General features: G+C 35.9%; 3 protein-coding genes across 3 annotated transcripts; 1 reads left to right on the top strand and 2 right to left on the bottom strand.

The window, feature by feature from the left end:
- Positions 1–4,977: 4,977 nt before the first annotated feature.
- LOC130709504 (protein ASYMMETRIC LEAVES 2) lies at positions 4,978–6,617 on the bottom strand. Its single transcript, XM_057558874.1, has 2 exons — positions 5,826–6,617; positions 4,978–5,283 (listed from the first exon to the last, which is right to left on the bottom strand). Exon 1 carries the CDS (start codon positions 6,530–6,532, stop codon positions 5,858–5,860), a length of 675 nt encoding a protein of 224 aa, XP_057414857.1. The 5' UTR covers positions 6,533–6,617; the 3' UTR covers positions 4,978–5,283; positions 5,826–5,857.
- A 6,303-nt stretch (positions 6,618–12,920) lies between these two features.
- Positions 12,921–16,031, top strand: LOC130745380 (uncharacterized). The gene is made up of 5 exons (XM_057597581.1): positions 12,921–13,196; positions 13,776–13,857; positions 13,954–14,059; positions 14,630–15,367; positions 15,654–16,031. The coding sequence occupies exons 1-5, from the start codon at positions 13,004–13,006 to the stop codon at positions 15,654–15,656; spliced, it is 1,122 nt and encodes a 373-aa protein (XP_057453564.1). The 5' UTR covers positions 12,921–13,003; the 3' UTR covers positions 15,657–16,031.
- A 1,716-nt stretch (positions 16,032–17,747) lies between these two features.
- LOC130745379 (receptor-like protein EIX2) lies at positions 17,748–20,937 on the bottom strand. The gene is made up of 2 exons (XM_057597580.1): positions 18,202–20,937; positions 17,748–18,046 (listed from the first exon to the last, which is right to left on the bottom strand). The coding sequence occupies exon 1, from the start codon at positions 20,884–20,886 to the stop codon at positions 18,241–18,243; it is 2,646 nt and encodes an 881-aa protein (XP_057453563.1). The 5' UTR covers positions 20,887–20,937; the 3' UTR covers positions 17,748–18,046; positions 18,202–18,240.
- Positions 20,938–22,514: the final 1,577 nt, after the last annotated feature.

Below are 22,514 nucleotides of genomic sequence, written 5' to 3'. Positions count from 1 at the left end.
GTTGGATCAAGGGAGTTCAGCGGATTTAATTTATGGAGATGCTTTTGAAAAATTGGGCCTGACAGAATCCGATTTGCAACCTTATGATGGATCTTTGGTGGGTTTTTCTGGCGAAAAGGTGTTTGTCAGAGGTTATGTGGAGTTGAGCACTATTTTCGGAGAAGGAAAAAATGTGGAGATATTTGCTATTAAGTTTCTAGTGGTAAAATGTACTTCACCATACAATGTGCTTATTGGGAGGAGTTGGAGTCTTAAAGGCTGACCAAATCATAGCCAGAAAATGTTACTCTGAAAGCTTCAAACAGTATGGTCATATGGGAAAGAAAGCTGTGAAAGAGGGACATCGGGTTTATGAGATTGAAATGAATCAAGCCGAAGCAAGTTTGGATCCTCGTGATGGATTTATAGAAAGCAAGATGACGTCCGAAGAGGAAACCAAAGTAGTGGCAATTGGCGAAAGGAATTTAAAAGTTGGCACGAGTTTATCAGCAAGTCCAGCAAGACAGGTTGGTCAAACTTTTGGCTGAGAACATGGATTTGTTTGCATGGAGTGCGTAAGACCTTCCTGGAATTGATCCGGAATTTATTTGTCATAAGTTAGCCTTAAATCCAGGACCAAAGCCAATTGTTCAGTTTAAAAGAAAGATGGGCGAAGAGAAAGCAGAAGTTGTAAGGGTAGAAACTAACAAGTTATTGGAAGCGGGATTTATCAGAGAAGTAAAGTATCCAACGTGGTTGGTGAATGTCGTTATGGTGAAAAAGGCTAATGGAAAGTGGAGAATGTGTACTGATTATACAAATTTAAACAAACATTGCCCGAAGGATTCTTATCCTTTGCCAAATATTGACAAACTTGTGGATAGGGCGTCTGGATTTAGAATGCTCAGCCTTATGGATGCATATTCTGGATACCATCAAATCAGAATGTATGGACCGGATGAGGAGAAAACAACTTTCATGACGAATCAGGCGAACTACTGCTATCAAACCATGTCATTTGGGCTCAAAAATGCAGGAGCAACTTATCAAAGGTTGATGGACAAAGTTTTTGATAAACAGGTGGGGTGAAACATGGAAATTTATGTTGATGACATGGTGGTAAAATCAGATGAAATGTTAACGCATTGTTCAGATTTGAGAGAGGCTTTTGGGGAGCTCAGAAAGCATAATATGAGACTTAATCCAGAGAAGTGCTCGTTTGGGATTAAGAGTGGAAAGTTTCTGGGTTTTATGATCACAAGAAGGAGAATTGAAGCAAATCCTGATAAATGCAAAGCTATTATTGAAATGCAGAGTCCCACCTCAGTGAAAGATGTGCAAAAGTTGACGGGAAGAATTGCAGCCCTGGCGAGATTCTTACCATGTTCCGGAAATAAATCAGCTCCATTCTTCTAGTGTTTGAGGAAAAACAAGGCGTTCCAATGGACAGAGGAGTGTGAAGTGGCGTTTCAAAGTTTGAAGGAGCACTTATCAAAACCACCAATCTTATCAAAGCCAGTGCCAGATATTTCACTGTCAATATTTATTTCAATATCTGATAGCGTTGTTAGCTCAGTTTTATTGCAAGAACTTAAGGATGATCTGAGGATCATATATTTTGTGAGTCATGCACTCCAAGGGGAAGAATTGAGATACCAAAATATAGAAAAGGCTGCTTTGGCCTTGATTATATCCGCCAGGAAGTTAAGACCTTATTTTCAAGGCTTTCTAGTCGTAGTCAAAACTGACTTGCCTCTTCGCCAAGTGTTACAAAATCTTGACTTAGCAGGAAGGATGGTTTCATGGGCTGTTGAATTGTCTGAGTTTGGAATTTCATTTGAGAAGAAAGGACAGGTTAAAGCACAACCTTTGATTGATTTTGTTAATGAAATGTCTCCAGACGAGAAAAGTGAAGAGTCAGGTGGAGTTTATCAGTTGATGGTTCATCCAATATTAAGGGTAGTGGAGCTGGAGTGATTTTAGAAGGACCAGGAGGCGTAACAATTGAACAGTCATTGAAGTTTGATTATAAATCCAACAATAATCAGGCAGAGTATGAGGCTATAATTGCAGGACTGAGATTGGCGATCGAAATGGGCGTACAAAGCATCAGGATCAAGATAGATTCACAAATAATGTCAAGACAAATTCAGGGAGAATATCAGGCGAAGGATGCACAGTTAGCCAAATACTTGGTGAAGGCTCAAAATTTGATGAAGCAGGTGGCGAAAGTGCAGATCAACCATGTTCCAAGCGGTTAGTTCTATACCGGAACAACGTGTAATTGATGACTAGGATAAAATTGAGCTTTGACTTTAATTGAATTTAAAAAACTTTCTTAGGGACCCAATTTGATGCGAAAATTTTCCAGACCCTGAAACTAATTCCCTTTGCAATTCCAGGTGCCTTATGAGATGTATTAAGCATAAAAAATACATAAAATATTTAAAAAATTAATTTTCGAAACTACCTTTTTTTAAAATTGATTATTCTGTTAAATTTAATTTTTTATATTTTTATAAATGAGCCTATTTTTTAACATTATAATTTTTTTTGTTACTATAATTTTTTATTAATTAGCCTATTTTAATTTTCTATTCTAATTAAAAGTAAAAATAAAAAACCATATATTTGACCAATTGGTTTTAACTTAGTAGTGACAAGTGATAAAAAAAATTAAAAATACTTTTACTTTTTTCTTCAAAAGTACTTTATATTTAAATTGTAAATTATTATGAAAGTAGAGAAATAGCTATGAATAATAGCAACTGATGATATAATTCTATCCTAGCTCTCTTTCAAGATAAAATTTACACATGATCGACATGGTAGAATAAGGGACATATTGTGTTATCTTATCCTGCTAGCGCAACAAACAACTGATAATAGCAGGATGTGATTGCACTATCCTATCATGTCCACCAAACGGACCCTAAATTGTAAATTAAAGGATTCCGAACCATCCCATTTTAAAAAGAGTTAAAAGGTAATTGTTAATCTAACCCCTCACATCTAGTTTCACCTCCCTTAAACATGTAAAAAAAGTTGAATTTTTTTTTTCGCTCGCACTTTAAAGTGCGCCTAAGCGACACACTTAAAAGTGTGTTTAGTTGCAAAAAAAAATGAAAACGATGACTGTAACGGCGACGGCCAACGACATGGCGGCGACGACGATGGACAATTAGGAACGGGTGACGACACAAAAGTTGAGAGAGGGGATAAGATCTAGATTGTGTTTGGAGATGAGTATGAAGATGGGTCGTGTTGGTGAGGAAAGAAAGAAGAAGAGGAGAGAGGATGCAAAGATGGGGGTGGAGAGTTGTTATGTTTTTTTTTTTTGGGTAAATACTCACTTTGGTCCCTGAATGTGTCACTCGCTGTCAACTTCGTCCCTAAACTTTAAAAATCCATCTCGTGGTCCCTAAAAGTGGCAGACGTCGGTCAAGTTACTCTCTCTGTCAATTTTAGCCAACTAACGTAGATGACGTGACAAACGTTAGGAAAATCAGTCACCGGATGGGACAACCGTGTGCAATTTAGTCCCTACTAAAATATCACAAATTTTATAAAAAAAAAAGGGTGTTAGGGTGTTGGAACCCAGAAACTGAGTAACAAAACATTCAGGGACTAAAGTGAATATTTACCCTTTTTTTTCACATTTTTATCTTTTCGCCATTTTAAGAGGAGGTGGAACTAAATTAAAGGTGTGAGAATAACCACTACCTAAAAACCTTTACAAAATACGAGAAATGGCTGGCATCTATTAGAAATTCGGTATGCAACTAGCGAACTAGTAACTTCAAAATTTTTGAAGCCCAAATATTAATTGAAGGTTGAAAAACACAAAATCATCACAATAACCACTAGAGTAGTTGTGATAATTCATGTCCAACATAACATTTCATTACATTGTCAATTTGTCACATTTTATGGACAGTTAATTATTTTTTTAATTTTTCAAAGGAAGAGGCGATTGAAATTGAAAAATTAATATGAAAAAAAGTAAATGGGGATGAGAGGGGACAAAAAGCATGTAATTATGATGAAAGATGAAAAACACGATGCAGTAGGTAGATCTTGGGCATATAGTTTGTGTGTATAATGCATATTCTTTTAATAAGCATCAGTTTGAAGTTGAAAGCATGAACATGATCATATATATAGAAAAGCGTGCAATGCCAAACTTCAAGAAAAAAGTGTATTGATGATAGAAACAAGGAATAGTCAAGAGGAATAGCAGCATGATAAGGCAGAAGGAAAAAGGTAAGAGAAATGGTCAAGTCACAGTCATTGAATTCATTTCATACCCAATGGAATTAACAAAGGCGTTCAGATAGACGAAACAGGTCCATAGTGTTGGCACTGTCTAATAAATGCGAATGGCAATGAGAATTAAACGTAGGGTGAGAAGAGTAGTTTTACACAGGAGCAACTTGAAGGAGCTGCTATAAATGCACTTCTCAGTTCTCAGTTTCACAGCATATATGGTCTAATCATCTTTTTCATGTAGCTAATAGTTCAAATGTGTATTGGAGAGGTATGAGATATGATTAACACCATAAAAACTACATAACCTGTGTATATTCCAAAATCATTTTACAATATCTTTTGAAATTTAGATTAATTCTGAAGAGGAGTTTTTACAAATTAGTAAGTAACTAATGAATGTCAGAATTGATTCTGAAAAACATATATAAAAATTGATCTAAATATGCCATAAACAATTATTATTATGGAGTGTTAACACCGTGTCAAACTATGTGTCAAACTATATATCGACTAACTAAAATGTTTGTTGTAATGATTGTTCATCACTTAATTAATCATGAAATTGAAAATTTAACTATTGCATGACGAAATGAAACATATTTTTTGACCCACCACTTACTGATATGAGGATCAGGTTCACAATGATCAGATTAGTCACTAGTACTAGTGGCAGCAAGCACTGAATACCCTAATTTCAACCAAAAAGTATATATTTGACCAAAACTGTAGCATCATTACTAAATACAATAAACTGTTTACTAGTAATGATAGTAAATATTCAGTCTATCCATTGAGGAACCCTACATCTTATTTCTTGATTCAGTAGAAACAGTAAAAACGCAATGATAAAATATTTGTCAGCTACTCAGCTACTTTATGTTGACGTCACATTTCTGTCCTGATGTTTTTGTAATGATATGAAAAAAGATAAGAAAATGAAAGCAACACTCGAGCTTTGAACAGTAGTCTTGATTCTCCACAAAAAATGAAGATTGTAGCTTCGATTCTTTTCTCCAGCTACTGATGTCAAAATTCCTTGAAACAGAAAGGAATATATATCATGATTAAATTCTTTTATACATATAAAAATACATTCCTAAATCACGTTTGTATTTAACTCATGCATTATGTATACCACACCACCTGTTTGAGTTGTATACTATTACATCACTTTTGTAACTTGTAAATATAAGGTTTGTATGCTTGTCCAAAATTAGTACGAATTTGCTATTTTGCAATAATTTAGCAGTTGTGTATACATTCACCACCCGAATAGATTATGAACACGAAACAAACCCAGTGTGTTAATTGGATTAATTTGAGTTTCCAGATATAGGTAACAAATTATAGGGAACTATTTCCAAATTAAATTAGTGCAGTAGATGAGAAATTACGTAGTACGTACATCATATTTATAGAACTGATGAATCTCCCAACATATATTATGACTGGATACTTCTACAACATAATATTGTGAATGACCAAATAATATGCATTTATGTGATTCAGGATGATCACAAACCAAAAATAAATGAAAAACATTATAGCAGAGGAAGAGATCAGGAATCATTAACTACCTATTGCATTAATTATGTCATGCCACAAAACCCTAGGAGCGGTTGAAGGCACGGCGGTCGTCACCGCCACCGCCGGCAGCACTCTGTTGTTGAAGCTGGTTAAGCTGCCCTAAGCTAGCAGATATGTTCATGGCCAGAAGACTAGCATCATAGTTGTTCCCTGCATCAAAGCTTCTAACCATATTCTGCTGCTGGTAATTATGTTCCCTTGGAAAGAGCTGGTGATGGTTGTGGTGATGATAGTGATGGTCACGGCCGACACCAACACCACCTGCGTTCTGCGCATGGTGGTGATGATAACCTACCGTGACCGCAGATTCACCACCGGCCATTAGACCATGACCGGTGGTGGTGGCGGTGGTCAGGCTCAAGCTTTGATACCGGGAGAGCTCGGATTTGGCGCAATAGAGGTCCATCTGGAGCTGGCGAAGCTGGTGTTGAAGGAGAGAAATGACTCCCACGCAGCCATAGACAGGGTCACGGAGCCTCATCTCCGCTTCATAAGCAAGCGAATTCACCGCGTCCTCACGCTGGTGAGGATGCAAGTCGTTGAGAAGCTTGGTGACGTTGCTCGCGCCGAAGATTCTGTGAACATTTGCGAATTTTTGAGGCTGATCAGGTGGGAAGTAAGGTGCAAATGCGCACTCTGGTTGGCACTTGCGGCGTAGAAACTTGCATGCTGCACATGGTGAATTTGAGGATGCCATAGTACTACTCCACTTCTTTCTCCTCCTCTTACTCTTCTTTCTTTCTTTCTTTCTCACACCACCATTAATTTCTGAGATGCATCCCCTTTGTTTGTTACCACTATGTTGTGAAATAATAATACTAAATGTTGAGAAGAAAAGAAGGAAGCCATCAATTAATGCGTGTTAGATGGCCAAATCCAATATTTTAGGTTTTTTTTGGGTAAATTCATTATTTTAAACCACACACTCTTTTCATTTTCTTCTCTCAGTTTTTATATATAGATAGCCTATAATTAAACACTAAAATAGATATAGCACGCACCAGTTAAAAGTGGTTATTTGAATTCCTAATGTCGAGTATTTAATTCTTAAAAACTGTACTCTTAAACTTTTACTACACCTGAATTAAATAAGTTTGTCTCAATAGATAGATGATACATGTGTTTAATAAAACCACCAAAAAAAAAAATCCTTCTTCAATTCTTTATCAAGTTTATTAGGCTATTGCTTATTCTTTGAAGGAAAAAGGAAAACAAATATCAGGTTTAAAAAATGGAAAATAGTCCGGGGTTTAGTCCACTAGGTTATGTAATAAAAAAGAATACAAGAGAAATATTTGGGCGATCCAAGATTGAAAAGATCAAAATAGCAATGGGATTGAAGAAGATATAGAAGTGACAAAAACAAGGAATAAATCAGCATATAAAACTAATCTCAAAGATTGAGTTACCACTCGGATTTCATATCCTGAGACAAATTCCTTGAACCTTGTGTTGCTGGCAGAGGAATTGGAGACAGAAACCAAGGGCGAGAGTTTGTATATGAGAAAGAAGGTCCTGCCTGGGGAAAATAATAAAAGTTGAATGTTTGAAGGCATAAGACACTCACCTGTGTGAAGTGTGAGACTTGGTATTGTTTAACTAGTACATACATAGAGCCATAGAGGAATATATATTTTATATAATGTAATTAATTCTTACTATGACTATGTTATTTCTTCTCTGAGTTGTGGATATATACTTCCAATTTCTAATGGTGTACTCGAGTATAGGAAGCATTTTATCATTATAACATCCATTTCCCTTGGCTTCTTTCGGCAGATGAGTAGGCCAACATTGATGGAAATTTACTGAAGAAACAATAGAAGAAAAATGTAGGAGAGTATATAGTATACTTTCTTTATGAAAATTCTTCTCATCATCAAACTCCAATTTAAGTGCATGTCTGAAAATTTAGGATGTTCCTCTATCCTTCTTCTTAATTAGAGGTGGAATAAAACACCAACAAAATAATAACATGATTGTAAGCTAACCCATCTTAAGTGCACCCACCTCCACACGTTTAATATTATTGCACTGACCTGTGTTCTAGTTTGTAAAATACATTGACCTGCCCCAATTCATATATCATTTTGAATAATAAAGAAGTGATGAGTGTTATAGTAATCAATGTTAAGGGAGATCAATGCAATAATAATAAACCTCAGGGGAGGTTCGTGCAATGTTCTCAATAAAATAAGAGTGATTAATATCTTGTTAAATAATATAGGAGAGGTTAATGCAATAATGATAAACCTCAATGGAGTTAGTGCAAAATTGTATTTGATATATAATTGTATTTAAATTTCTATTTTTAGTTATTATTATTTCTTAATTTCATAATTATATTTTATCGGATGGTTTGTTTGGATGACGAAAGAAAATAGGAAAAGAAAGGAAATAAGTAGAAAGAGATAATGAATAGAAAAGAAAATATATAAAGGGAAAATTATAAGTAGATTTTGTAGTTGTTTGATTTGATAGAAAAATGAAGAGAAAATTAGAAGCAAAGTGAAATAAAAAAAATCGTTCAATCCTTATTACACATGGTTGTGAAAATCGGACCGGTTCGTTTCATCAGGGCAACTGAGAACCAAGCCAGCAGCTAGTTCGGAACAAACAAAAAACCAGAGGGAAGAAAACCCATATACAAACCGAGCGAGCCAGTAAAAAATCAACACAACCCAGTAAAAACTGGTGGTTCATGCGGTAAGAACAAATCAGGTTCTTTTTAGTCTTTGTTTTTGCATAATGGCTCGGCCCATAGAAACAGGGGCACATGCCAATCAAAGGACAAGGAAGTAGCTCATAACAGGTGTGTAAAGGTCAAATGAGTTCTTTCTCAAGTAGAAGAAATGTTTTCATGAGTTCTTTCTCAAAGAGATTGCTCTCTTTTGAAAAACTAGAAAGACAAGGATCATCTCTTCAGAAATTTGGCATCAGTAATTAACTACTAGAATTCATAGTAGTGGAATCTTCTTTATGATTGGTTTCTACATTGTGGAAGCTAATTCATGAAGTGTTACTTACTTTTTATTTGGTTCTGAATTTGGAATTTGATAGCATGTCTATTCAAAGATAATGCTTTGTGAATTGGTGGGTGGCGGCGTTCTTCCAATCTTTGATGGGTATTGATTCGGTTTGGTGCCTTCGGAGTGCCGATTGTTGTTTAGTCTCCCTTGCCTTTCTGCAACTTTGCTGTCGGCGGCAGATCGAAAGATTCTTCCACCTCTGTTCGTGACATGTTGCAAGGTGGAGTTTTGGCCGAAGGCACAGTGCAGCTGGTGTGACGCCGTTCATTGTCATGAATCTGTTTTGCATCTCGAGGTCGACGATGAAGGTGGTGAAGTTTTGAGCTGACAGTGAGCGGATCGGGTCGTTGGTGTTGTTCCCCTTAGGTTTTATACTTTCGTTTTTCGGTCGATTTCCTGTGATGATTCTCGTCCCCTCCAATAGTGAGATGCATTGTTGTCAATCTCTAGAGATATCTCTTAATCTCTTACGTGATTACGATATCAGGTACCAAAAACGAGATCAGCAGGGGCAAATAACTATTTTTTCATATCTCAGGTGATCTCTAGAGATATCTCTTAATCTCTTGTAATATCGCGAGATTACCACGAGATTTCGAGATTAACTTACTTAGGCTGAAATATCAAAAGATGAGTAGTACATGGGCATTTCAGACATTTAACCCACAAATTTAAGGTTTTTAACAAAATCAATCCTCATTCTTGCATTCACAGCCATTGTTCGTTCCACTCACATAACTTCGAGTGACCTATTTGTTCTTGTCTTACAGTTATAATAATTTGTATTGATGTTTCGTTAATTTGTTCTGACTTACGTACCTTAGATTTAGATATTTCATAATTTTATGCATGATTTTAATTGTCTTTGTTGGATGATTTGGATAATTTTTAGTACTATTAGTGTGACTTCATTATTATTATGGCTTTAAAAGTATTATTTTTGCATGGGGTAATCTCTTACGAGATTACGTTATGATATTACGTTACGAGATTACCCTCCCCTCCACGAGATTAGGTAATCTCTAGAGACTGACAACCTTGGTGAGATGTGCTCTGTTTTGTTTGGGTTATGTGGCTTTTCTTTGCCACATCTCGGTCCCCCACAGATTCCCATTCTCATTGTTCGTTTACTGCTTTATTCGGGTTTGGACCTTGTCAATGTCGCTTGGGTTTTTCCTGCAATTTGTGCAGGTAGGTGTTTTTTAGGTGCTGAATTTCTAAAGTTTATTCTTTGTGCACACCGGATCGAGCAATTTGATTTCTAGGTGTTCATGTGTATTATTGGAGGGGATTATGCTCACTTTGTTGAGTTCTGCTTGTACAATCAACCATTTAAACTAGTAAAACTTTTGCTTTAAAAAAAATAATGACTAGAATTTGATAAGACGACCCATGTTACTGACAACCATGAGCAACAATAATGAGGTGGTATTTTCAAACTACCGACGACCTAGTTCATCTACGATCTAGTTCGTCGGTAATTTGGCGTTAACTTATCCCACCATAAAAATAACTTGTCATAGGTTGAGATTGTAAGTAACATTTCTTTTAAATTTTAGGTTAAAAAGCACTTTTGGCCCCTGATGTTTCAAGTTTGTGCAAATTCTGCCCCTACTATATTTTTGTCGATGTTTTTACCCCTCATGTTTTCAAACAGTGCATCGTCTACCCCTCATGTTTTCAAACAGTGCACGGTCTACCCCTCGTCAGGGGTAGACGGTGCACTGTTTGAAAACATGAGGGGTAGAAACATCGACAAAAATAGATAGGGGCAGAATTTGCACAAACTTGAAACATCAGGGGCCAAAAATGCTTTTTAGCCTAAATTTTAATTTTTAAAAATCGTATATATGCTTAAGAAACTTAATTTATCTACCAGTTGTGCTACTCAACTTATACAAATTATGCAACCCTTGTTAAAATTAAATAGAGTATTTGATTGGACCCACCTTTTTATGTTAAAACTTCATAAGATTAAGATATAACTCAAGTCAATCGGTACTTAGAGCATCTTTAACCATGATATTCACTAAAGTATTTAGGCTTAAATGCACTTTTGGACCCCCAAGTTTATATTTTTTGCAATTGTTGACCCTGATCTTTTTTTTCTACGACTGAAGACCTTAATCTTTCAAAATGTTGCACCGTTTACCCTTCCGTCCAAATCCGTCAAAAACTTGACGGAACCCACTTACCTGGCCTTCCGACGGAAGGGTAAACGGTGCAACGTTTTGAAAGATTAGGGTCTCCATTCAAACTAAAAATAAGATCAGGGCCAATAATCGCAAAAAATGTAAACTTAAAGGTCCAAAAGTGCATTTAAGCCATTTTTTTAAAATCCACCTTTTATCCACGTGGAAGGCCATATCAGCGTGTTCCGTCAAGTTTTTGACGGATTTGGACGGAAGGGTAAACAGTGCAGCGTTTTGAAAGAATAGGGTTCCCATTCGTAGAAAAAAACGATAAGGGTTGACAATCACAAAAAGTTAAAACATGAGGGTCCAAAAAGTCAAGTATTTACATATTATTTTTTACAACTCCCAATAATGCCACATCATCTACATCATTTTGTTAATTTTTACTCCAACCCAGCAACTCTTAAAAGTTTATATCAAAAAAATATTTTATCAATTGCAAGTTTTATTTAAACCTTTTACATTAAGCAATAATAAATGTAAACACGCTTTTCAGGACTAAATTGAGTATCTACTCTCATATACTCTAACTAGCCATGTTGGAATTAAAAATATGCTTCAATGGTAATAGATATTGGTGGGAGTATGTATTTGACAATACATACTCCCATTAGAGATGCTCTTATAATCTAAGTTCGAGTAGTCAAACCCTAGTAATGAGTGCAATATAAAAGAGCACCACAATGCACAACACAAGCTCGTTTGCTCTAAACCACTTAAAACATTGTAAAGCCAAAAGGAATTACAATAGATAATCACTATTGTATTGATAATTCAAATTCAAATTACCAATAAAACACTAGAAATTCAAATTACGCACAAATGACATGCATAGCAGAATGCATCGAACCTCCAGCTTGTTAATCAACTTTTAGAATTCTTTTGCCTTGCTAATATTTTTTTTTGAGCAATAGCAGTTTTGCTAACACGCTTCATGGAAGCTAAACTCTAATCTTGTCATTACTCTATGAACTCCAAAAGGAATCATAGATTAGTCCAACTGAGAGTGGTGGACTGGTACAGTGAGAAGAGGAGATGGGTGGTGGTGGTCACAGGTGTTGGCTGGGAGAAGTAGAGAAAGAAATTTGGGGGAAAAGCAAACAAAGGGAAGATAAAAAATCATACCGTGAAGATAGATGACTCTCAAAAATGAAACCCTCAGAGATGGTGGGGAACTCACTTGAATAATATTATTTTCTCTTCATAGGCCTCCTAAACAAACCCACATTGAGTCCCAAATTGTGTTTTTTTCTTCTTCTTCTTTGTAGTCCAAATTAAAACAAAAACAAAAAAAACTCCAGAACATGAGGCCTAGTCAGCTGGTTAGGACTTATTCTAAGGATTGTTAACACCGCTAAGAGTTACTATATTTTAATCAAAGATCACACATATCGTTTATTTAATGCCTTCCATCATACATCAAATACAAAATTTAATGCCTTCCATCATATATTTTTTTTTGGTTGTTGGGAGGGCCAAGCCCAGAACAAGAAAAGAAACGACACTAGAGTAGTCCTAGGATGAGAAACACCCATTCAATCAAAGAGAATTAAGCTACTACAGCAGGGAGGTGGCACATCCAGATGATGGATACCCTACATCCTTAAACTCCTTGAACATCTAATTAATAATTTAATTTTTAGGCAGTATGTATAAAAAATGATTTGTTAGAAGAGGTTTAGTAACTTAATGTGATTTTTATGTCTTCGAGATTATTAATTTCATGACCGCTGAGATATCAAGTGATAAAAAAATTGAAGTTAGCCGGCTAGATCGAGCTCCACATGGCAGTAATTCCTGTTTTGACGCAAACTATATTATACAAATTTCTTTTGTCTTTTGCAGCACCATGCATCTCTCCTGCACAAGAAACAGAATCTACGAAAGTAGATTAAGGTAGTAGTGTGAGGGTGGAACTGAAGAGGGAGAAGTAACTTAGAGAACATGTCTCGGATGATGAATATGATGCAGGCCAACATCAAAGGGCGCATGAACCAAGAACATGACAGATCAGACGATGATCTCTCCCTTTTCAGGGAACTGAGGAAGCGCCAGAATGATCATGTACCAAGCTTCCTCATCAACGGTGCTGCTTCTGAAGAGTATGAATGTGACACTAATATTGGTGGCAGTGTTGGTATGTACTCATATGACATATATGTATAATCTTTTTATTCCTCTTGGATTGGTCTTAGATTTGGAGTTTCTATGTGTTGCTTGGTATGAATGAAGGATATGAGAATGAGAAGGAAGAAGGTCTTGCATGCGAAATTGTTATATATATGCCTTCTTCTTGGTGTTTGATGTTTTGTCCAATTGAAGATCAAAAACAGGGGAATTGAAAAATGAGAAACTTACCTAGTTTCCCTCAATTCAATTTGTCCATAGTGTAGGAAAACTAGGATATTTTATCACAGTACTCTATAGTTACTGAATTTGCAATTTTTGTTCCATCTTTTATCCTTAAATGGAAAACAATTTGTAGAAATTCATATAGTGTATTTACGAACAGAGCAGACACCCAGATTGAGAAATGAAGATCAGATAAAGAAGTAATGAATATGATATATGATGAATGTGATAAGACTAATAAAGAGGGAAATTCGATGTTTTTCTACATGGTTTGATTGTCTAAGTATCGTTGTTACTGCTTTTCATATTGAACCTAGATTTTTGCATAGGGTTAGTGTTTAACGGAGGAAAAATATTATTGCAGGAAAGTTTTCACTCTATAGAATTCATTCGGGGAAGAAAGAACATGGAGAGTTTATGGAAACAAACAAAAATGACTATGATTGGTAAGTTGTATATATGCATTCTACAAATTGAATGATTATTTGTATGCTTTCTCAAACAAAGAAAAATAAATTCAACACATTGCATGTGAAATAAAGGTTGAAAACACCACCAGCAACTCCTCTGTTTCCATCCCTTGAAATGGAGCCCAATGCTCATCTAGTAACTCAGAAAGAGATACCAATCTCTCAGCCTATCTCAAGAGTACGTCACTGAACTCAATATTAATAACCAAATAATGATGTGAATTTATTTTTAGTTGGACTTTTTTGCTTTCATCATTTGGATTAAGGTATTCAACTCTAAAGATCACTCTTCTTTGACTCCCTGAAATTTGCAAAAGGTATTAAACTTGATTCCTGAACTTAATATGCATTCTGTTTTCCAAATTTTATTTTGCTTTTGCACTAAACTTTTCATTAGCTGTTTCACAACATGTATCCTCCACAAGTTTTTCATTATTTGAAAGAACTATTAAGAGATGCAACAATCTATTTACCATAAATATTCCCAATTCTCACATTTTAGATGGAGTTTTCACCCAGCCCATTTTCCCCCTCCAATGTACTTCATGTCTTTATTTAACATGGGACGAGTCTAGGGTCCCCCGGAAAGTTTCTATTCATCAAGACAAATTGTTTTTTATTTTATGATGATTTTCTCAATTCTGTACTTTCTGGATTTTGTTAGAAAAAAACATACATTAACTTAGTTGGACAACCTTCTGAGTTCTAAAGCCCAAACTGATATCACAAAGGTTCATTTTGACCTCAGCTTGCAAAGAGTGACATGGAAGTACTAAAACCCAAGTCAAGTGATGGAAGAGCAAAACATGCTAACTCAACTAAGGCAAAACTTCCAATGAGATCAATAACACCAAGCCATAACAAACAGAGACCAAGCATCCTTAAGAAAACAAATGCAATAAAATCAGACACTCCCCCAACCACCACTAACCAGAACAGTTATGCCAAAATACATGATGCTGCCTGCAACACTAAATCCACCCCCCAAAAGCAAACCAACAATGCCGATTTCCTTGCTTTGAATCTTAAGAAAAGCATAGAAACAAATGAATCACAGAATAAGCCTAGAACTAGAGGTGTTTCCCCATCAGTGAAGTCAAGGGCTGAAGGTGTTAAGATGGTAGAACTCTCAAATGGGGCACCACCAAATCTAAGGACAGAGCAGAGGCCAAGCTCAACTACACGAGGAAGAAGTACTACTAGAGCATCTACAGTTGGAGGGTTTCAGAAACCGGATCCTACCCCGAAAGCATGTAGACCATCAAGGTCACCATCACCAAGCATGTCTCATGGTGGTTGGAACCAGTTAGACAGGACCCAGAAAAATATGAGGCAGCAAAAGGAAATATTTACCTTAGCATCCGGCAATAATGAAAGTAAATCACATTTTAAGGGAAGTAAAATGGTGGAGAAAATGATGAATGCAAGAAAATCAAGTATCAATCAAGCAGACAAAGAAACAAAAGCAAAGCCTGTCAAATACGGGGTAAGATTAATCCTCATTCTCCTTTCATTTTGCCAAGTCCAGTTACAGGAAACACATACTACTTTGCATCTGCTATAAAGGGGTCAAACAGTTTATTGCATGTTTCAACCAGTTTCTCTTTCATTATAATCAATTTTGAAACTTAGAAGCTATTCGTAAAAGCTTCTCCATATAATTGATTCTGACTTTAGAATCAATTGTAGAATGGTTTCCAAAGATCCTGTTACTCACTTCTATTTCTGTTTAAACCAAACTCTAATTCATTTAATTTATCTGTTGCTTCAAGTGATGGGACAGGAAAATTAAGAGAAGAACACATTACACAAGGATGTTCCAGCAATGTTGAGATTCGTTATGCGGCTTTACATGTCTTGCACACTAAAGAAAAATGACCAAAAAATAAAGCCATGAGAATAGTGCTAAGGGATTTTTGAAAATATGCAGAAGATTGTAGCTTAAAAATGTCTGTTGATGCAACAATGTCAGAGATCAAGAAATAACTTATTTAGACATGTTTCGGAAAACTTGATTTGATTTAGACTAGCTCATATTTTGTAAAAATGTCCGTATGTTATTTTACCACGTTCATCATGGATGAAAAGTTACATCAATCTTAATTAACTGGCATAGTTTCGTAATTATCAAAATTCACAACATAGTTTCTCAGAGTTATCTGAAATTTGTTTGTTTTCTTGTCTAATTTTCCGATGGAACAAAAAAAAAGAGTTATCTGAAATTTAAAAAGATTACTGATACATGTTTAAGGGCTCTGTTTCTTACATCCCTGGTGGCTGGTGCAAAAATTAATGCTCTACATTTGCCTCATACTTGATGCTTTGGATTGTTGTTAAAATTGTCATCTTAGCGAAATCATTGAAGTTACATATATACTTCTGTTCTGGCAAGAATTTCCGGGACAGGACCTTGAAAGGGTTCCATATAATAATAAGATGAAGTGCTCGACCGAGGGATGAAACCTCGAAAGGGTTCCATAGAAATGGTACTCCTAGTTTCGGCCGGGTATGCAGATTTTATCCGGAATTTCCTCGGCATATTATGCCAGGGGCTATTTCCCTTTCCTCAGCTACTTCTACAACGGCTCTAGAGCTAGTTCCTACACTACGACTAGTCTGTCCCTTCGACTATTCGAAGTAGCTGTTACAATTCTCGGATGCCAACAACATGAAATCAAAATACTTCATAATGTCAATCACATTATTATTTCTGCTACAGAGACTACACTACTGCTGCTCAATCGGCTAAAGTAATATTTCTGCTAAAAAGATACGAGGTTTTTCTTATTCATTGTTTGTATAGAAATCTCAGCCACTTTCTTGTTTGGATATTATTTAAAGAATTGCTCCCTAGTTGGTTAATATGCTATGTTGGATGGACTGTTATGTTTTTACTGATGTAAATTCCCTCCCCTCTCAGTTTTTTATTTTCTTTTTCTCTCCTTCCTTCTTTTGTATTAAGGGTTTGGGGCACCCTTGTGTCCCCTTTTTAATACAATTCATTGGTTTATCAAAAAAAAATCCATGAAGAGAGTAACCGATGAAAAAAAATAATGTTTTGGGCGTTAACTGAGTAAAGAACACAGCAATTTGATCATGTCATGCCTTGCAGCAATATTTAGCGTCACTTAATAGATACTATCCAGATATCAAATAATAATCTTCAACAGTTCCACCATAGAAACCACAATCAGAAGAAGAAACCATGTACCTTACAAGCATACAAGTGCAAAAGAATAGCTTCCCTGCCTTCTATGGAATAACTAAGCTGAACAATGGTAGAGCCAAACAGTACAACTTGAGGTCTCAATGTTTTAGTTCCAAATAAGCTTTAATATTAATGGTGAAAGTTTTGGTCCATCTAACCAACTATAATAAACCAGTGTTGTCCAGTCTAAAAATCAAAATCTCTCCAAACCAATCATTCTGCATTGACAAGAACATATTTGGCATAAAGGGGAGTCTGGTGCATAAAAACCAATCATTTAAAACAAAACAAAAATTCCTTGAGTGGAGTATATCTTTAGGGAAAGAAACATTTTGATAATTTGTTTGAAGAGAAAGCAGAGTTTCCTTTCATGAATTGATCAACAAACATGTTAGGATACTGCGGATTAAAGGAATGGTGGTTCTTCACGCGAATGAGTGAGGAGGGAAGAAAATATTTCGTGCAATTGTAAAATTAATCTTCTAGAATCTTCATTTGTGGATATGTGGATGTTTGGATGAAGGAAAAAGCATGAACTGCAGATTCCTTAATGGAGAGAGTGATGATTTGAGAGTATAAGATTGAACTAATTTCCTGCATCATTTATTCCAACCATGCCTTGGCAATGTCGAAGAGTACTACTGCTTGCACATGTGTGTTCAAACTTCAAATATTTACATCTTTATATCTCAAATAACAAGAGTAAACATATATAGTAAGTTACTCAAACAATTTAGGAGCTACATGATTGGATAGAGTCCCTTACACATCTCTGATAATGTTATCCATCACACCACACTTAAATAAATTTGACACATATAAAACATTACTTTATTAAACATAAGAATCTAAAGATCAACTACCTAAAGTACCAAGCAAACACTACACTTGAAAGGAACTTCCGGATGAAAGGCACACCCATGAGAGTCACAGAGGACAACTGCCGAGTCTATGAATCTGAAAGAAAAGAAAACAAATATCGTGACTTAAATTTATGCAATGAAACCTTTAAAAAGTTAAGCAATGACATATGTACGTGGTTGGGGTAAAAAAAGAAACAGATATTGCCTTGTGTAAATTAAAACATGCCAAAAAGAACATATTTTCCTTACTGCATTGCTAAATTTGAACTGAAGGAGTTCACTTCAAGATCATCTTGACATACATTTGGTCTTTAACATCATAAAGTAGGCATGTCTCCATGTTCGATTGAAGAAAAGGGAACCACAAACCACCCAAAAACTGATTGCAAATCCAGTTCCCATGCCCATATACAACCATTCAAGTAACTCATCAGATCCTTTCTCACTATTACCAACCACCTTTGTGTCATGGGATGGTTCATCATGGGTGCAATTCTTTGTAAGTGGAGTTCCACAAAGTTGAGAATTGCCAATATAACAAAGAGCTGTGAATCCCTGAAGTTGGGTCCCTAATGGGATTCTACCTGTGAGATTGTTGAATGAGAGGTTCAAAGCACCCAGGAAAAACAGGGAAGACATGCTCTGAGGAATTTCGCCTGAGAGTTTGTTATTTGAGAAATCAAGGGATTCCAATTGTTTCATTTGACCAATTTCATCTGGTATGGTTCCCATTAATTGATTGTGTGATAAGTTCAGTGATTCTAATGCAGTGAGCCTGAATACCTCTAGAGGTATTTTTCCTGACAATTGGTTGCTGGAAAAGTCAATAACATGCATATAATTTATATAGACTAATTCATTGCCTTTGGTGACCAACTTAACATCGAATACAAATATGTTACCAATACCTCGAACTACAAAACCGATTTTGATATCTGTTGTAGCATTATTGGAAACCATGGCTTTGATATTAAGGAGGCAGTTGGGCATTGTGCCTGTTAATCTATTATTTGCAAGATCTAACACTATGAGAGAAGAAAGTTGGCAAATTCGCAGAGGAACATTACCGCTAAATTCATTTGATCTTAGCTGGAGAGCTCTCATATTCTGTCCGAACCAATTCGGTATGATTCCGGAAAATTTATTTTCAGCCAAATTAAGGATCATAAGCTTTTGACAATTTTGCAAAGATAAAGGTATTGGTCCATGCAAGTTATTATCATCAAGCTGCAACGATAAAAGACTAGACAAGGTGCCCATTGAGTGAGGAATCATGCCTGTTAGATTGTTTCCCTTCAGATCAACGTGAAGCAAAGATTTCCAGTTTTCCCAACAATCAGGGATCCCTTCAGATAAAAAAATTTCATATATGCTCAAGTACTGCAAATTGTTTTCCCTCTTCATCTTGTGACACAATAAAGGAGAAAGAGACCCTGACAAATTGTTTCTTCCTATATTGAAAATTCTAACATTTGGAGTTAACCGAGGGAGGCCACCACTCAAACCATTTGCAACCAACCATATGACTTCAGAGTTCAACAATACATTTGACATGTCCCAAGGCATGGAGTTGTTGAATAAAGAGAGAAATTGAATGTTAGCTGCCCAGCTCCAAAACTTTTCTTGAGGTTCAAGCGTAAACAAGGAGTTTTCCATTTCTAGATAGTCAAGAGATCTTTGTGTGTAAAACCAAGGAAGAAGTTTAAGATTCACATAAGCCAAGGTAAGATCATGAAGTTGAAATGGCGGAGTCCAATGAGGATCAAAATCAAAGACCAAGGAAGGAGAACCCAATGCCAAAATTTGTAAGTTTGAAACGTTGATGAAATTTCTATGAGACACAACCCCAGATAGATAATTTTCCGCAACACTCAACACCTCCAAATTGGAGAGTTGCCCGAAATTTTCAGGAAGGGTTCCGGTCAATTGATTTGAGGTGACTCTAAAGTCTCTCAAAGATGACAGATTCCCCAGAGTCATAGGAATAGAACTGGTAAGTAAATTGTGAGAGAGGATAAGATAGTGTAGGTTTCCAAATTGGCCTAACCAATCTGGAATTTTCCCACTCAACATGTTGTCCCTCAATATCAAGGTATGCAAGTTTCTAATATTCAATAAAGCACTGGGTATTTGGCCTTGGAAACGATTTCCTCCAAGATTCATATAAGAAAGGCCACTTAGATTGAACAACCAATAAGGCAATTTAGAGAATAAATCATTGCCAGAAAGATCAAGATATTCAAGTGAAGTGAAATTGGCATAGTCAAGAGATGGACTAACACTTTCGAGTTGGCAACTGTGCAAGGATAACTCAGAAAGTGAAGGAAGCATGGTCAATATATGAAGCCATTGAGTTTCACTGTGGAGATTAATCCCATCCAAGTAGAGATATTCTAGGGATGGTAGGCGATGAAGCCATCTCAAATCACTTATCACAAGCATCTCATTTTTCGACAAGTCTAGTAACACAAGATTGGAGGAGTTTCCACTCTCATGAGAGCTCTTTACTATTGAAAAGTTTTGACAGCCCAATGACCAATTTATAGATTTGAAGTTATTGTTACTCAAATCCAAGTAGTTCAAAAATTCAAGGTCAAGTAAAGATGGGTGGATTTCGCCTGCTAGACAATGTTCTGTTTTGTAGTCATTGCTGCCATAAACGTAGTCATAATCAGTGGAACAAGGAAGGCTTATATTTGTGACACTGCCATTGATGTCACAGTAAACTCCTCTCCATTCACAACAATCTTCTTCGCTGGACCATGTAGACAGCATGCCTGATGGATCGATGAGTGAATGTTTGAAACAGAGGAGTATTTGCTTGTCCTTTTCATTGCAGGAATTAGCCTTAAACTCGCACAATCCCAAATTGCATATGATTGCAAATTGTAACAATAGTGAAAAGAGTGCATTTTGGTATGGGAACCTCCCCATGATATCTATCACTGGAAACTGTTTCAATATTTTTGTTGTAATTGATATAACTTTATATAGGTGTACATGTAGAAGATCAACACTCGAATACATGATATTATTTAAGAGGGATCACACACATGTGGACCGTATTAAAGGTGTCAAATCTCACTTGACAATTATTTGGCAAAGTAATTGACGGGTTGAGTGATGTGGATCAATCGTGATTGATAAGCCATACATAATGCATGATCATTCTATCTTTGTTAGCAGTAAACAATACGGCAGGAGCAGTTCATGTTTGTTGACTGGATAGTAGGCCAAGTTGTGATTGTCCTTGCATGACCATTTTCCTAATATACATAATAGTTATCTTATTTTTGCTGACCAAGAAAAATATAAGAGTTCTTTTTTGTAAAATTAATTAAGGTATTAATATAAATATTTATCATTTTAAGACATAAGAGAAAAATATAGTGATGACTTGAACTTCAAATAGGTCAGGCCAGTTACGCTTTGCGCGGTTCAAACCTGACCTGCATTCAAATTTTACGGTTCAAGCTTAGCACGTGGCATATTACACGATTTGGACTAGCCTCCGAGCATATTTACGTATGAACCTTTGTAACGTAAAGACCCTCTTTTGTTTGTCAAGAACAACAGGGTCCTCTCATCAGTAAACAAACCAGCATACTAGAAAATAGGAAACACACACCAGTAAACCATAATAGATATGATAATACACACACGATCAAACCAGAAAAAAAGAAAACAGTATTTTTATTCTTATTTTTTATAAGCCCTGGAATTAATTATATTATAATGAAGTACAAGAGGTACTTTAACCCAATACAAGTATAAAGAGTAGGAAAAATCTAAAAAACAAGAACAAAAATTGATTACAGTATCATGAGACCCTTCTACCACTAAAGCTACCCACCACCTACTTGAAGGATAGACATTAGAAAATTACCTCATTAAAATCTTACTAGAAAAAACCCTTGAGAAAACCTAGTGAAGAAAAAAAAAGTAGAGTTTTCTAAACTCTAGAGAAGACCTCCAAGAGGACTAAAAATGAGAACAAGAGGATTAAGATCCAATTCCAACGCTCCAACCCCATAGCACTGAGAGTATGACCCACCAATTATCTCCATCTTGAATATAAAAGGCCTGCCTCATGAAATGGCATAAATCAGCATGAAAATCTCCATAAAGAAACAAACAATTCTCCTCTTCTTTGTCCAGTCGTGGCAGTAACATCACTTCCACCACTATCTAGAAAGAAAACTTAAAGCTTCCATTCCATATTAGTGCATACATCCTCATAAGGAAACGTGACTTCCATTTCATAAGAAAAAAAGAAAACAGTAATATTAGAAATAGATATTTTGTGCATTGAGGTTGAATACACCATATACGTGGAATTTAAAAAACACATTGCAATTCCACCAAAAGATTTTTCTTGAGGCATGTGATCAAAATACATTTTTTTTTCCACTTTCAACTGGACTAAAATCCGCACGTCACACGGGCGGATGCAATTGAGTTAATTACAGAAAAATACATCTTTTTTTTCCACATTCAACTAGACTAAAATCTGCACGTCGCGCGGGCGGATGCAATTGGGGTAATTACAGAAAAGTCATCTA

Source organism: Lotus japonicus, chromosome 3, assembly GCF_012489685.1.
Source record: "Lotus japonicus ecotype B-129 chromosome 3, LjGifu_v1.2".
NCBI lineage: Eukaryota > Viridiplantae > Streptophyta > Magnoliopsida > Fabales > Fabaceae > Lotus > Lotus japonicus.
The sequence above is the reverse complement of the archived record's forward strand: the minus strand, read 5'-3'. Positions and strand labels throughout refer to the sequence as shown.